General features: G+C 32.9%; 1 protein-coding gene across 1 annotated transcript in view; it reads right to left on the bottom strand.

Moving 5' to 3' along the window:
* Positions 1 to 98: 98 nt before the first annotated feature.
* The window catches only part of LOC128182222 (uncharacterized), a 43,658-nt gene continuing 28,575 nt past the window's right edge, over positions 99 to 15,181 (bottom strand). The window contains exons 5-15 of the mRNA XM_052850819.1: positions 14,714 to 14,878; positions 14,355 to 14,600; positions 9,734 to 9,820; positions 8,776 to 8,919; positions 7,889 to 8,034; positions 7,438 to 7,534; positions 7,014 to 7,178; positions 2,403 to 2,546; positions 1,485 to 1,630; positions 1,028 to 1,124; positions 99 to 800 (exon numbers count right to left, since the gene is read on the bottom strand). Coding sequence (XP_052706779.1) covers positions 595 to 800; positions 1,028 to 1,124; positions 1,485 to 1,630; positions 2,403 to 2,546; positions 7,014 to 7,178; positions 7,438 to 7,534; positions 7,889 to 8,034; positions 8,776 to 8,919; positions 9,734 to 9,820; positions 14,355 to 14,600; positions 14,714 to 14,878 — 1,643 coding nt within the window. The 3' untranslated portion in view covers positions 99 to 594. The remainder of the gene's footprint in view (positions 801 to 1,027; positions 1,125 to 1,484; positions 1,631 to 2,402; positions 2,547 to 7,013; positions 7,179 to 7,437; positions 7,535 to 7,888; positions 8,035 to 8,775; positions 8,920 to 9,733; positions 9,821 to 14,354; positions 14,601 to 14,713; positions 14,879 to 15,181) is intronic.

Here is a 15,181-nt window from a genome sequence, read left to right as displayed (position 1 = left end):
GCAATAATATTGTATTTAAAAAGACAAAAGTTCAAGGATAAAATGTTAATTTAATAAATGGCCATAACAACAAGGAGGAGATTACCATCTACTTGCATGTAAAAACGAAGCACATGTTTTGAAGAAAAGGACTTCCTTTCTTAATTGTTTATCAATTGGGGTTTAACAACCTCTGAAAATATTTCGTCCATGATAAGACAGAGAATATTTTGAGAGAACTACTTTGATCTGTTATTGCAAATAAAAAGACAAATGCCAAGACAGGCAATTTTTGTTTTAATGAATACTTTCACAACAAAGTCAATTCTTGGATCTGATCATCATTGATGCCCTCCTTAAAGCACGGTGTTCATTTCCGAATGCGTACCAGTTGATACTAATCGAAGTGATTTTAGCTGAGTTTAGATAAGGTCCGTTTAGATAAGCTAGTTCGCAATCTTCGAACCACCATCCTCCTTGGAAATTCACGCCACAGTGTTGTTTATTCCCTTTGTCATTGTCTTGATCTTTGGTAGAAAACTTCATCCCATTCTGATGTGCAAGACTATCCCCTGGAATATACTAATCTTCTTTATTTTGATTTTATTTGTAAAATCAATGGAGAGCTTTTATTATCTGATATCTTTTGTACTTGCCCGCTGTTCCACTGTATCCCCCGACGGTTAATATGTATTTCTGAGACTCGCTTTCAACGGTAAACGTAAAATACTTGGCGTAGGCCTTCTCACCTGAAAACTTTTGTAAGTTTACACGTAACTCTTGGCTAGTTCTTGTTGTGAGCAAGTGAATATCTTCATTTCCTAGAAAATATACAAGAGTTCCATGGGCCACATCGCTAACCTGCATAACAATGTCCAAATGTAACAAAAACAGTTATTATGGAATCATCATGTTATAATTGCAGATTGCTGTTTGTAGCTATTTTTCAGTCACGACTTATACAAATGCAAGAGAAATTAAAACAAACATTTAATTCATTGAATGAATTTCAATAATCACGTGAAAACATTTTAATACATGCTCTTACCTAGCCAATATTCTCCTTGTGGTTTTCCAAATCCGGCTTTGTAGGTCTGCCAAGAGCGATTAAAATCTTCAGAACCATCCATTCGTCTTTGAATTACCTGCAAGACAACACTAAAAATTGTCATTGGAATTTTTGGTAAAATTCTTAGAAGAGAAGCTATGCTCTGGAAGACTTTTTAAAGTGGTTAAACTATTGCATTATCAATGCTTGATACTGATATCGGGTTGTTTTAATGTCCAAAATTAAGAGAGGATTGTTTTGAAAATAAGCATTTGTACTAATATTGGTTGGTTTTTCGAGTGTGAATGAAGACAATTACAAAAATTGACCTCTTACGTTAACCACAATGATGACCTTTTAGAGGAATTCTAGAGAATCAGTAAGTTTTACAAAGTTATTAATCTTGTAAAGTATGGATACATATTGAAATAAAGGAAAGAAACAAGTAAAGACTCACGGTCCACCCTCCGCCGTCCGCGGTCATGTCACAGTACACCAACTTCCTGGTCTTCATATCCGGGTATATCGTGTACACACCGTCTCTTCCTTTTGTGTTGGGTATTGTTTTTAGAATGGATGCACAGTCCCTTTGTTTTTGTAGTCCTGTAAGTATAAATAGCTTTTTTCATAGGTTTGCGTAATTATAAGTATATTTGACCATCGCTACATGTGTCCTATATTCAGTGTTTAATTTACAGTATTAAATTGTAATTGTTATGTATTGGTACAGTGTACTTTCAAAAGTTGATATTCCGTTCATGAATTATCTTAGATTAATGGTCATTTTTTATAAATACGCCTCTTTAAAGGACATTGTCACGATTTTGGTCAAATTCTACTTTCTGTGTTTGTTATTTACATGTACATTGCTTTAGGAATGCATTTTTAATGCTTAAATGAAATTTGAGAGTCAGTTGTAGAGTTATAAGCAAGATACAGGGCTCTCAATCCTCTGTCATGTAAAAAAAACTGGTGCCCTCTTTGTTTACATAGGTTCAATATTTACCAGTAAAAATTATTTTTCAAACTGATTTGTTTATGTTCTTATTCATTTTAAGCATATAGATAAACAGTTCTTAACGTTTAACACATTCGTGTTCGGTCTGAAGCTGGAATTTTTACTTCATTATTAAAAATGTAAACAAAAACTTTTTTTTACTTAAAAAAAATTGAAAGCTCTGAAACTTGCTTATAACTCAACGAATGGCACTGAAATTTTGGTTGCCTATCAACAATGCCTTGCTGAAGCATTGTAAACATTAAAATCGTAAAAATAACTGTTGACCAAAATCGTGACTGAACCTATAAAGCAGTTGGTCTAAACTGAATGATTTATATAGAGACATTTACTAATTCAGGAGATATATATACTGACTGAGTAACTTGTTGAGGTGTTTCCCGGTCAGTCTATAGTGAGAGGTGAGGGATACATCCACAGTGACGGGGGAATCCACTTTAAGGGACGTGTTCAGGTGTTTCCAGGTCCATGCGGTCAACTCGAGCAGAGATTCCACGTTGCCTGAAAAAAGGAAAATCATAATTATGCGGATTAATAAAAATTAATAATCAATTCAATTTTAAAAACCTGCATTTATGAAAAACTTTTAAAAGATTTTTTAATAACTTTTTGAAAAAGAACACTTCAATCTTTTAGGTCTTATTTTCGGGCTTATAAATCAAACAAACCAAATCTTTGTAAAAGTTAAAAACTTTAATCAATTTATTGTTACAGAAACAATATCTTTTTAATAATTTAGATAGTTAAAATTAAAAATGATCATTGTAAAGTTACACAAAAATTCAATGCGCATATGCATTGAAAGTGTAAACAGACAGAGTCGTTCCTAAATTATTTTGGTTAAAATCAGAGTGAACTTACCGGCGTCGTTTAAAAACTTCAATAGAGTTAAAGAAATGCACTTATTGGTTTATTTTGATTGACCAAAACGCTTTCAAATGTTTAATTACATGTATATAACTGCTGGCAAATGCCAGTGTCTAGTAATAAATATACATGTTCATACATGGGTGAATCTTTTAAGGGGCGCACTGAACAAATATTCTATCAAATATAAATTTTAATTTAATTTGAGTTTTTCTTTATCTTATTTATAGAAAAATTGCCTTAAATGATTGAGAAAAATAACGCATTCTTCATCAATATTTATACATATTAGCAATTAACCGTTGGTTTACAGCGGACAAAATCTCTACAATCGGACGAAATGTATAGCTTTTAAAAACTGTAAATTTTTAGATTAAATTTAATTATGAGAATATTTTGATTTAATATAGAAAACTTATCCATACCCTTGATTTTGGAATGAGGCTCAACAGCAACCCCTATAACAAAATAATCAACCAAGCCAAAAGTAAAGAACATGTTCCAAAATGAAACCATGATGGCGTTGTTACTTTGAATGGATAAAGCATTTCTGAGTGCTTTTATATACATTTACATGTATATACATTAAAATGAAATCGGATAAGTTTAATTCGTGACAGTGGAATAGATAGGTCTAGGTTAACTTGGTGTGTTGATACAGAGACAGTCATGTTGTCATCCGTCCTTAGGATAGTCTATTTCCGTTGTTATCATCTTTAAAATCAAGTTCCCTCAGAATGAGAATCGATGCAGTGCATATATGCTTTTACAAGTATCATTTTTTTTAAGCATTATCGAATAATATGGATGTATGTATACAGTTATTTTCACTTTCAATGCAACTTCCCACATCATGCACGTATCATTGGGGGGATGTTTTATGATTAATGATTTAAGGACAAGTTTAAATATTTGATAAGTCTCATTCCCACATCAGGCACGTAGCAATTTCTATTTTTACTGAAAATAAACATTTTCAAAAGTGCCATCAGAAATTTAATTTTTGAAAACTCCCCCACCACTTTTTGTGAGCAAGCTGACAAATTTTAGGGTATAGTAAGAAAATTATCGTTACATCGAGGAATTCGGTATTATAGGTATTTTGCCCCTCAATCACAGACTCAATCATAGACCTGCTTTTGAAAATTGGCAATATTATTTAAATTTCTGTGTATTTTTATATAAATTTGGATTCCCCTTGACTTACCGCCATCCACCATCCCGACAACCCCACTCCACGGATTATATCATTTATTATTGGAAATTTTGCTTTTTAAAGCCGAACACCGCTCGTAAATAGGCACCGGTATCTGGTATATAAACCCCTCAATTTCGTTTCACCTGACAGCATACATGTACCTGAAACCTTTGGCCGACGTGTAGTGTCCCTTTTGTGGTCTTAAAATTTTATGTATCTATTTCTTATTATGTATGCATATTCTGTTTGTAAATAATGCATTTACCAATTTATTTGATGTTAGCGTTCTCCTGTCTTGAAAAAAGTACGTTAAATTTGATAATTTCATCGCGACCGAGTAAAATGTACGTCCACACAGGTGAGACCTCTACAGCAAAATACATAGATCTGTTTATAGGTCTGTGTCTGATATAGGGGTTGTAGGGGCAGCAGTGGTGAAAAAGAAATATGGCGGACAGCGCCTATTTACAGCGGTGTTTTGCTTTATATTTAAAATAGAATATGTTAAAATAGTTAAAGGATACTGATGAAATTATTACTCTCCAAATACATCAAGTACAGAAGGAAGCTCTGTATCTTGAACATATATGTTGCATACAATCCATATATTGATATTAGTTAAAGGCCCCAATCAATCGTCATCTTGATTCTCGCAATGATATCCCTCAATTGTATATTTGTGGCATATAAAATTTGAGATGATAAGGTTTGACTGTGCTTCAGTTCAAGAAACATTGTTTTTGGTTTTATATTTTAGACACATTATAAAGGCCGTGATGAAATTAACCTTTCAGTATTACAGGCAAATATGAACGGTTGCAATGCAGTTAGGCGTGCAGTTTTGTGCAGCTCCGGAGCTCTTGACCCCAACAGATAAATGAATTTAAAAAGTTTATGCCCTTTTCTTATGTAAAATCTGGATATCCACCAATGCAAATCAGAAATGCAGGAAATAAAAAAAAAACGCATCATGGAAATACATTGTTTACATCAAATATCATTTATTATTTGATGAGATTGAATAATGCAATAAATTTCATATGAAAATGAAGAGAGCAACCCCCCCCCCCCCCCCCGATAAAAAAAAAGACCATTGAATACATGGATAATGTTCAGCTCTCATGTACTGGGGAAGATTGGAATATAACTTCTGATTGAAAGTTATGGGTCATTTTTCTCACCATATGCTGTATGAATTGCATGTTTGAGATCAGAGGTAATTAGTGGGGGGGGGGGGGGGGGTTCCGGGCATCATATACGTTATTATTTTGGTAGGGGCTATGTGAATTTACAGGTTGTCAGTAAATGCAAAATTTACAACAAATTTTATATTTACTGCCACCCAGTTAATTTAAATTTTACAACATGACAAATTTTTTAGTAAATTTTGTATTTACATTCACCCAGTAAATTGAAAATTTACAACATGATAGGACAATAGCATTCTACATTTTAAGGTCACAAAGCGATGCAACCTATCTTCCATTATTTTCTATTTTTCTTTTTCCTATCTCCTCAATGTGAAGATTTCCTCTGCGTAATTCCAAAATTATATTTTCATGTAATATGATTTTTTCTATTTGGATATATATTTTCAGTTGTAAGTAGATACTTTGACTTTTTAAAGAAACTTCAATACATTTTGTATCCAATTAAAAGAAAAATTCAAAATGTTCTAATTTCGAAATTAGCCTGGTAAATCACCCTAAGGTTTTGGGCATTAACAGGATTTAATGCAAATTAAGAAATAATCTATGAAGGGAAATTATCTAAAACTGAGGAACATCACATTTGTTCTTAAAATCTTATCACACATCTACAAATCAAATCCAGACATATTCTAAAAGATTGCCTAAAAGAAAATACACGTATAGCATTAATTCTTATATATGAGATGGTTGATCTCTATGTATATAGTTAACCAATGTTAGCTAGGATAACAAAGTAAGCGTTGTCTTGAATATAGTTTTTTAGAAATGCAGTGAACGTAGAGTTTTCATCTCACATAATGTATTGTATGTAGAATTACGAATATTTATAGATTATTATATTGAGTTATTTCATATTATTTTAAAGATTATGTTCCTCTTCTTAGGTATTTCTATTAACCACTTTGATGCATTCACAGAGAACTTATGTTTAGATGGTAAACAGGCATCTATCCATTACACCAAAAATTATGAATTTCTGAAACAAAAGGACAGCTCTGAAATAATGGACATTATGTTTTACATGGCTACAATTCAGATGTATAACTTCCTTTTCCATTTTTAATTGACACAAGCTTTGAACCTGCTAGGTTGCAGTGATTGACTAATGGAGAACAAACCAGTGACATGTTATAGTCAGAAACATTCAACTTACATGTAAAAACGAAGCGAGTGTTTTGAAGAAAAGGACTACCTTTCTGAATTGTTTATCATTTAGGGTTTAACAACCTCTGAAAATATTTCGTCCATGATAAGACAGAGAATATATTGAGAGAACTACTTTGATCTGTTATTGCATATAAAAAGACAAATACCAAGATGGGCAATTTTTGTTTTAATAAATACTTTCACAACAAAGTCAATTCTTGGATCTGATCATCATCGATGCTTTCTTTAAAGCACGGTTTTCATTTCCGAATGCGTACCAGTTGATACTTATCCAAGTGATTTTAGCCGAGTTAAGATAAGGTCCGTTTAGATAAGCACGTTCGCATTCTTTGAACCACCATCCTCCTTGGAAATTCACGCCACAGTGTTGTTTATTCCCTTTGTCATTGTCTTGGTCTTTGGTAGAAAACTTCATCCCGTTCTGATATGCAAGACTATCCCCTGGAATATACTAATCTTCTATATTTTGATTTTAATTATAAAATTAATAGAGAGCTTCTATTATCTGATATCTAATGTACTCACCCGCCGTTCCGCTGTATCCCCCGACGGTTAACATGTATTTCTGAGACTCACTTCCAACGGTAAATGTGGAATACTTGGCGTAGGCCTTCTCACCTGAAAACTTTTTTAAGTCCACACGTAACTCTTGGCTAGTTTTTGTTGTGAGCAAGTGAATATCTTCATTTCCTAGAAAATATACAAGAGTTCCATTGGCTACATCGCTACCCTGCACAACAATGTCCAAGTGTCCCTAAAACAGGTATCATGGAATCATCATGGTATAATTGCGGATTGCTGTTTGTAGCTATTTTTCATCCACGACTTATACAAATGCAAGTGTTCTTTCGACTACTAAGGATCCTTTGTTTTTAAAATTAAAACAAACATTTAATTCATTAAATGAATTTCAATAATCACGTGAAAACTTTTTATCATATGCTTTTACCTAGCCAATATTCTCCTTGTGGTTTTCCAAATCCGGCTTTGTAGGTCTGCCAAGACCGATAAAAATCTTCAGAACCATCCATTCGTCTTTGAATTACCTGCAAGACAAAACTAAAAATTGTCATTGGAATTTATTGTAAAATTCTTAGAAGAGAAGCTAAGCTCTGGAAGACTTTTTAAAGTGGTTAAACTATTGCATAATCAATGTTTGACACTGGTATCGGGTTGTTTTAATGTCAAAAATTAAGAGAGGATTGTATTGAAAATAAGCATTTGTACTAATATTGGTTGTTTTTTTTTAGTGTAAATGTTACAAAAATTGACATCCTACGTTACCCACAACGAAGGCCTGTTAGAGTTATTCTAGAGAATCAGTAAGTTTAAGAAAGTTATTTAACGTGTAAGGTATGGACTTATATTGAATTATAGGAAAAGAACCAGTAAAGACTCACGGTCCACCCCCTGCCGTCCGTGGTCATGTCACAGTACACCAACTTCTTGGTCTTCATATCCGGGTATATCGTGTACACACCGTCTCTTCTTCTTGTATTGGGTATTGTTTTTAGAATGGATGCACAGTCCCTTTGTTTTTGTAGTCCTGTAAGTATACATAGCATTTTATTATAGGTTTGCGTAATAAAAGTATATTTGACCGTCGCTGCATGTGTCCTATACTCAGTGTCTAATTTACAGTATTAAATTGCAATTGTTATGTAATGGTACAGTGTACTTGCAAAAGTTGAAATTCCGTTCATCAATTAGCTTAGATTAATGATCATTTTCATAAATACGCCTCCTTAAAAGACATGGTCACGATTTTGGTCAAATTCTATTTTCTGTATTATTTACATTCCGTAAGGAATGCATTTTCAATGCTTGGATGAAATATGAGAGTCATTCGCAGAGTTATAAGCAAGATACCGGGCTCACAATCCTATGTCATGTAAACAAGGCTCGTGCCCTGTTTTTGTTTACATAGGTTCAAAAATTCTTTTTCAAACTGATATGTCAATGTTCTTATTCATTTTAAGCATAAATAAACAGTTTCTAACGTTTAACACATTCATGTTCGGTCCAAAACTGAAATTTTCACTTCAACATTCAAAATGTAAACAAAAACTCTGTTTGCAATAGAATTGTAAGCTCTGTAACTCGCTTATAACTTAACGAATGACACTGATATTTGGTTGCCTGTTTAAAATGCCTTGCTGAAGCATTGTAAACATTAAAATCGGAAAAACAACTGTTGACCAAAATCGTGACTTCACCTTTAAAGCTGTTGGTCTAAACTTACTGATTTATATAGGGACATTCACTAATTCAAGAGATATATACTGACTAAGTAACTTGTTGAGGTGTTTCCCGGTCAGTCTGTAGTGAGAGGTGAGGGACACATCCACAGTGACGGGGGAATCCACTTTGAGGGACGTGTTCAGGTGTTTCCAGGTCCATGGGATCAACTCAAGCAGAGATTCCACGTTGCCTGAAAGAGGGGAAATCTTAAATATGCGGATTTATAGCATTAATAATGGTTTCAATTTTGAAAACATGCATTTACGAAAAACTTTTTAAAAATTTTTTGGAAAAACTTTTCGAAAAACAACACTTCATGCAATCTTTTAGGTCTTATTTTCGGGCTTATAAATCAAACAGACCAATTCTTTGTAAAAGTTAAAATCTTTTACCAAGTTATGATCACAGAAACAATATCTTTTTAATAATTTAGATAGTTTAATTTAAAAATGATTATTGTAGAGTTATAAAAAAAATCAATGCGCATATATGCATTAAAAGAACAGAGTCTGTTTAGCTTCGTTGCGAAATTATTTTGATCGAAATCAGAGTGAATTGACCGACGTCGTTTAAAAACTTCAATAGAGTTAAAGAAATGCACTTATTGTTTTATTTTGTTGGAAAAAATGCTTTCAAATGGTTATTTACATTTATATTACTGTTGGCAAATGCCACTGTCTAGTATCAAATATACATGTACATACTTCGGTGAATCTACAAAGGGGTGAACTGAACAAACATTCTTTCAAATATTCATTAAGTCATCTTTCCTTTTAGGTTCAATTTAAGTTTTTCTTTATCGTTTTATTAATAGAAAAATTGCCTTAAATGATCGAGAAAAATAACGCATTGTACATCAATATACATATTCGCAATTAACCATTGCTTTACAGCGGACAAAATCTGTTCTACAATCTGACCAAGTATAGCTTTAAAAAAACTGTATATTTTTAGATTGAATTTAAATATGAGAATATTTTAATATATAGAAAACTTATCCATACCCTTGATAGTGGAATGAGGTTCTACAGCAATCCCTATAACAAATAAATCGACCAAGCCAAAAATAAAGAACATGTTCCAAAATAAACCTATGATGGCGTTGTAACATTCAATGAATAAACCATTTCGGTTTGCGTTTATATACATTTACATGTTCATGTAGATATGGCATGAGTATTAAAATGAAATCGGATATGTTTATTTCGTGACAATGGAATAGATCGGTCTAGGTTAACTTGGTGTGTTGATACAGAGACAGTCATGTTGTCGTCCGTCCTTAGGCTAGTCTTTTTGCGTTGTTATCATCATTAAAATCAAGTTCCTTCAGAATGAGAATCAATGCAGTGCATATATGCTTATACAAGTATCATTTTTTATAGCATTATAGAATAAGATAGATGTATGTATACAGTTATTTTCACATTCAATGAAACTTCCCAAACCAGACACGTATCATTGGGGGACGTTTTATGATTAATGATTTAAAGACAAGTTAAAACATTTAATACAGTCTCATTCCCACGTCAGGCACGTAACAATTTGGGAACGGGGCGCTGCCCTCTCTCCAACTTTTCTATTTTTACTGAAAATAAACATTTTGAAAAGTGCCAACAAAAATTTAATTTTTGAACCCCCCCCCCCCCCGCTTTTTGTGAGCAAGCTAACAAATTATAGGGTATAGTAAGAAAATTATCGTTACATCGAGGAATTGGGTATTATAGGTATTGTGTCCCTAAATCACAGACTACGATTTTGAAAATTGGCAATATTATTTAAATTTCTGTGTATTTTTATGTAAATTTGGATTCCCCTTGACTTACCGCCATCCCCCATCCCGACAACCCCACTCCGTGGGTTTTATAATTTATTGTAGAAAAGTTTGCTTTTTAAAGCTGAACACCGCTCGTAAATAGGTACGGTATCTATGGCACGCAAAATTCACAAAAATGAGCTAAACATAGTTTCACAGTCAATAAACTAGGTTTATCAACTGTTAACTATAGTTTACGGATCCTAAACGATAGTTAACGATTCATTAACTATAGTTTACATCTGTGAAACTATATTTCACGAATGTAAACTATAGTTAACGAATGATAATCATAGTTTATCTATCTGTAAAAAACGTTAACAATAGATTTTGCTGATAAATATAGATTCACATTTGTTAATTATGATTTATAATCGTAAACTATAGTTAAGAGTTGTGAATTATAGTTTCACAAATCGTGAAACTACATTTATCAGACACATTCATAAAAATGAGCTAAACATAGTTTCACTGTCGATAAACTAGACTGTTAACTATAGTTTACGGATCGAAATCTATAGTTAACGACGTTAATCTATATTTCACGTCTGTAAACTATAGTTAACACGATAATTTATGTTTCACATCTGTTCGCTATAGTTTACACTGAAAACAATCATTTGCAATTGTTAATAAAACATAGTTAATCTGATAAATATAGTTTCACCATTGTGAAACTATGATTAACAACTCTATAATTAACGATTGTAAAACATAGTTTATCTGATAAATATAGTTTCACAATCGTTAAACTATATTTAGCAACTCTAAAACTATAGTTTACGAATGTAAACTATAGTTTACAGATGTGGATCTATATTTATCCGCAAAATCTATTGTTAGCGTGTATTTCCATACAGAAAACATTGATTTGCATTCGTAAACTATAGTTTACAGATGTGAAATATAGATTAACGTCTGTAACTATAGTTTAGGATCCGTAAACTGTAGTTAACAGCCGATAAACCTAGTTTATCGACTGTGAAACTATGTTTTGCTAATTTATGTGAATTTGGCATGCTTTAGATTTGTAAACCGTAGTTTACTGATCATGAAACCCTATTTATCAGATAAACTATGTTTAACAACCGCAAATGATTGTTTTCAGTGTTAACTATAGTTTACAGATGTGAAACATAGATTATCGCGTTAACTATAGTTTCCAGATGTGAAATATAGATTAACTATGTAAGCTCATTTTTGTGAATTTGGCGTGCCATAGGTATCTCGTATGTAAACCCCTCAATTTCGTTTCACCCGACTGCATACCTGAAACCTGTGGTCGACGAGTAGTGCTCCTTTTGTGGTCTGAGAATTTATGCATCTATTTCTTATTATGTATGCATATTCTGTTTGTAAATAATGCATTTACCAATTTATTTGAAGTTAGCGTTCTCCTGTCGTGAAAAAACATCAAATTTGATAATTTCATCGCGACCGAGGAACACGACGAGGCAAAATGTACGTCCACACAGGTGGGACCTCTACAGCAAAATACTTAGAACTGTTTATATGTCTGTGTCTGATATAGGGGTTGTAGGGGCAGCAGTGGTGAAAAAGAAATATGGCGGACAGTGCCTATTTACAGTAGTCTCGTTCAACCAGACGCTCAGCTGTCTCCGTAAATCTCCGACGAGCAGAGAGTCTGGTAAAGCGTCACGTTGATAACAGCTACCGATAAGGGGCGCCGATTTAGTTTCATTTTGAATTGTTGTGTCAATGTCTGCGGGTTTGAATTTGTGTGATATACAGTACTTTATTTTATTGCTGTTAAAAATAAGGAACTTACGTCGATTTAGTCTTATACTATAGTCTCGCTTTCCACAGACTCATTAAACATGGATGAACTTGAATTTGACGAAGCGGTGAATGTTTGTTTACAAGTTTTACACGATAGCTAGATTTTAAATTGAAATACCTTAAAACATTTTTTGGTTCTACCCTATCCCATAAAGTAACACTGTAAATAAATCATTTCCATTTATAACCGTTATTAAACTTTCCAGTTGAGATCATTCAGTTTAAATGGCAAAATCATTCGATCACAAATAGTTGCTTCCGTCATTGTTTACATGTTATAGGATGTGTGAGTTTTTTAACCAATCAAATTCAATACCAGTATTTCGGTAAGCCTCGTTTTGAGGTCACAAACGCTTACGTTAGGCTTTATCAGACTTTCTGCTCGTCGGAGATTTACGGAGACAGCCGAGCGTCTGGTTGAACGAGACTACTATTTACAACAGTGTTTTGCTTTAAATTTAAAACAGAATATGTTAAAATGATTAAAAAATACTGATGAAATTATTACTCTCCAAATACACCAAATACAGAAGAAAGCTCTATTTCTTGAACATATATGTTGCATACAATCCATATATTGATACTAGTAAGAAGTCCCAATCAATCGACATCTTGATTCTTGCAATGAGATACCTCAATTGTTTATTTGTGCCATATCAAATTTGAGATGATAAGGTTTGACTGTACTTTAGTTCAAGAAACATTGTTTTGGTTTTATATTTTTGACACATAAGGCCGTGATGAAATTAACCTTTAACTATTACAGACAAATATGAACGGTTGCAATGCAGTTAGGCGTGCAGTTTTGTACAGTTCCGGAGCTCTTGACCCCAACAGAAGAATGATTTTAAAAAGTTTATGCCCTTTTCTTATATAAAACCTGGGAATCCACCAATGCAAATCAGAAATCCAGGAAATAAAAAAAACGCATCATGGAAATACATTGTTTACATAAAATATCATTTATTATTTGATAAGATTGAATAATGCAATAAATTTGATTTGAAAGTGAAAAGAGAAAACCCTCCTGACAAAAGAAGACCAAAGAAAACATGGATGGAGAACATGATCAGCTCCTATGAACTGGAGAAGATTGGAACAGAACTTCTAATTGAAAGCTATGGGTCATTTTTCTCACTGTATGCTGTAGGAGTTGCATGTTTGAGATCAGAGGTAATTGATGGTTTTATCAGGCATTATTTTGTAAAACTTCTGTATCTTGAACTAAATAGGACTGTTTAAAAACTTTGAGGTATACAAGATTTTGAGGGTAAAATACTTAAAAAGGAAGTGGTTAGGACTTACGAATTACTTCGACATATCCATTGTATTAGATATATCAGTGTTCGAGATATCGCAGTTCAGCTGTTTATTTATTTGGGGGTAGTGGTGGGGCAAGAAATAAAATATTATATAACCTTATTGCACATTTGAATAACATGACTAGTCATATTCCTAAAGATAGTCTATGAAAAAAAATAGATATCAATTCTTATGACAAGGTCGTTGATGCTTAATATGAGCAAATCTCTAGTAAATCAATGTTGGCCGAGAAACTAAGTTAGCATTGTCTTGAATTTTAATTTATTAGCCAGTGTAGGTAGACCTTTAGTTAACAAATATTTTTTATGAATATTCACAGATTTATATATTAAGTTCTTTAACATTACTTTGCAGAATATGTTCCTGCTCTTGGATATTTCTATAGACCAAATATATCCAGTACACCAAAACTTGAAACCAAAAGACAAATCTGAGATCATAGACATCATATTTACATGGCTGCAATTTAGATGTATAACTTCCTTTTCCCTTTTAAGTGGCTCTTGAACCTGCAGGGTTGCAGTGATTGTCTAATGAAAGAGAAGCAACCCAGTGGCATGTTATCGATAAAAACATTCAGCTTACATTAATTGAGAACTACTTTGGTATGCAATAATATTGTATTTAAAAAGACAAAAGTTCAAGGATAAAATGTTAATTTAATAAATGGCCATAACAACAATTTTAAATTGTTGGTCTGATCATCATTGATGCTCTCTTTAAAGCACGGACTTCATTTCCAAATTTGTACCAATGCATACTAATTGCAGTGATTTTAGCCGATTTTAGATAAGGTTCATTAACATGAGCATCGATGCATGACTTAAACCACCATCCTCCTTGACGTTCCACGCTACACGCTTGTTTCTTCCATGTGTCATTGTCTTGGTCTCTTGTAGAAAACTTCATACCGTTATGATATGCGAGACTATCACCTGGAATATATTTCTTATATTTAAATTTTGATATATACATGTAGTTTGCATTTTTGAACTAAAATTTGCAATATGAAACTCAGATTAAACTGATAACTATTGTATATGCTTACCCGCCGTTCCGCTGTATCCCCCAACAGATAACTTGTATTTTTCAGACTCACGTCCCACAGTAAACCTGGAATATTTGGCGTAAGCCTTTTCACCCGAAAACTTTTGTAGGTCAACTCGTAACTCTTGCTTAGTTTTTGATGTGAGCAAGTGAATATCTTCATTTCCTAGAAAATATAAAAGTTTCATGGGCCATCTCGCTCAATTGGACAACAATGTCCAGAATTGACTAAAAAGTTTTCATGAAATCATCATAGTTCATAACGGATTGCTGTTTGTAGCTACTATTCAGCCATGACAAAATGTTATGTGAATATAGTATATTTTAAAGTAATTGTATACACAAAAGCTGTTTTATATTATGAACCAGTTGTTTTAACTTACTAACACGAAAGGGGCAGGGTATTTAATCCCTATGACATTTTCGCTAGACTTAAAACCTTGTGCAAATACAAGTGCTCTTTCGACTA

Source organism: Crassostrea angulata, chromosome 4 (assembly GCF_025612915.1).
Source record: "Crassostrea angulata isolate pt1a10 chromosome 4, ASM2561291v2, whole genome shotgun sequence".
Taxonomy (NCBI): Eukaryota; Metazoa; Mollusca; class Bivalvia; order Ostreida; family Ostreidae; genus Magallana; species Magallana angulata.
This window is presented reverse-complemented; position numbering and strand designations above follow the sequence as displayed.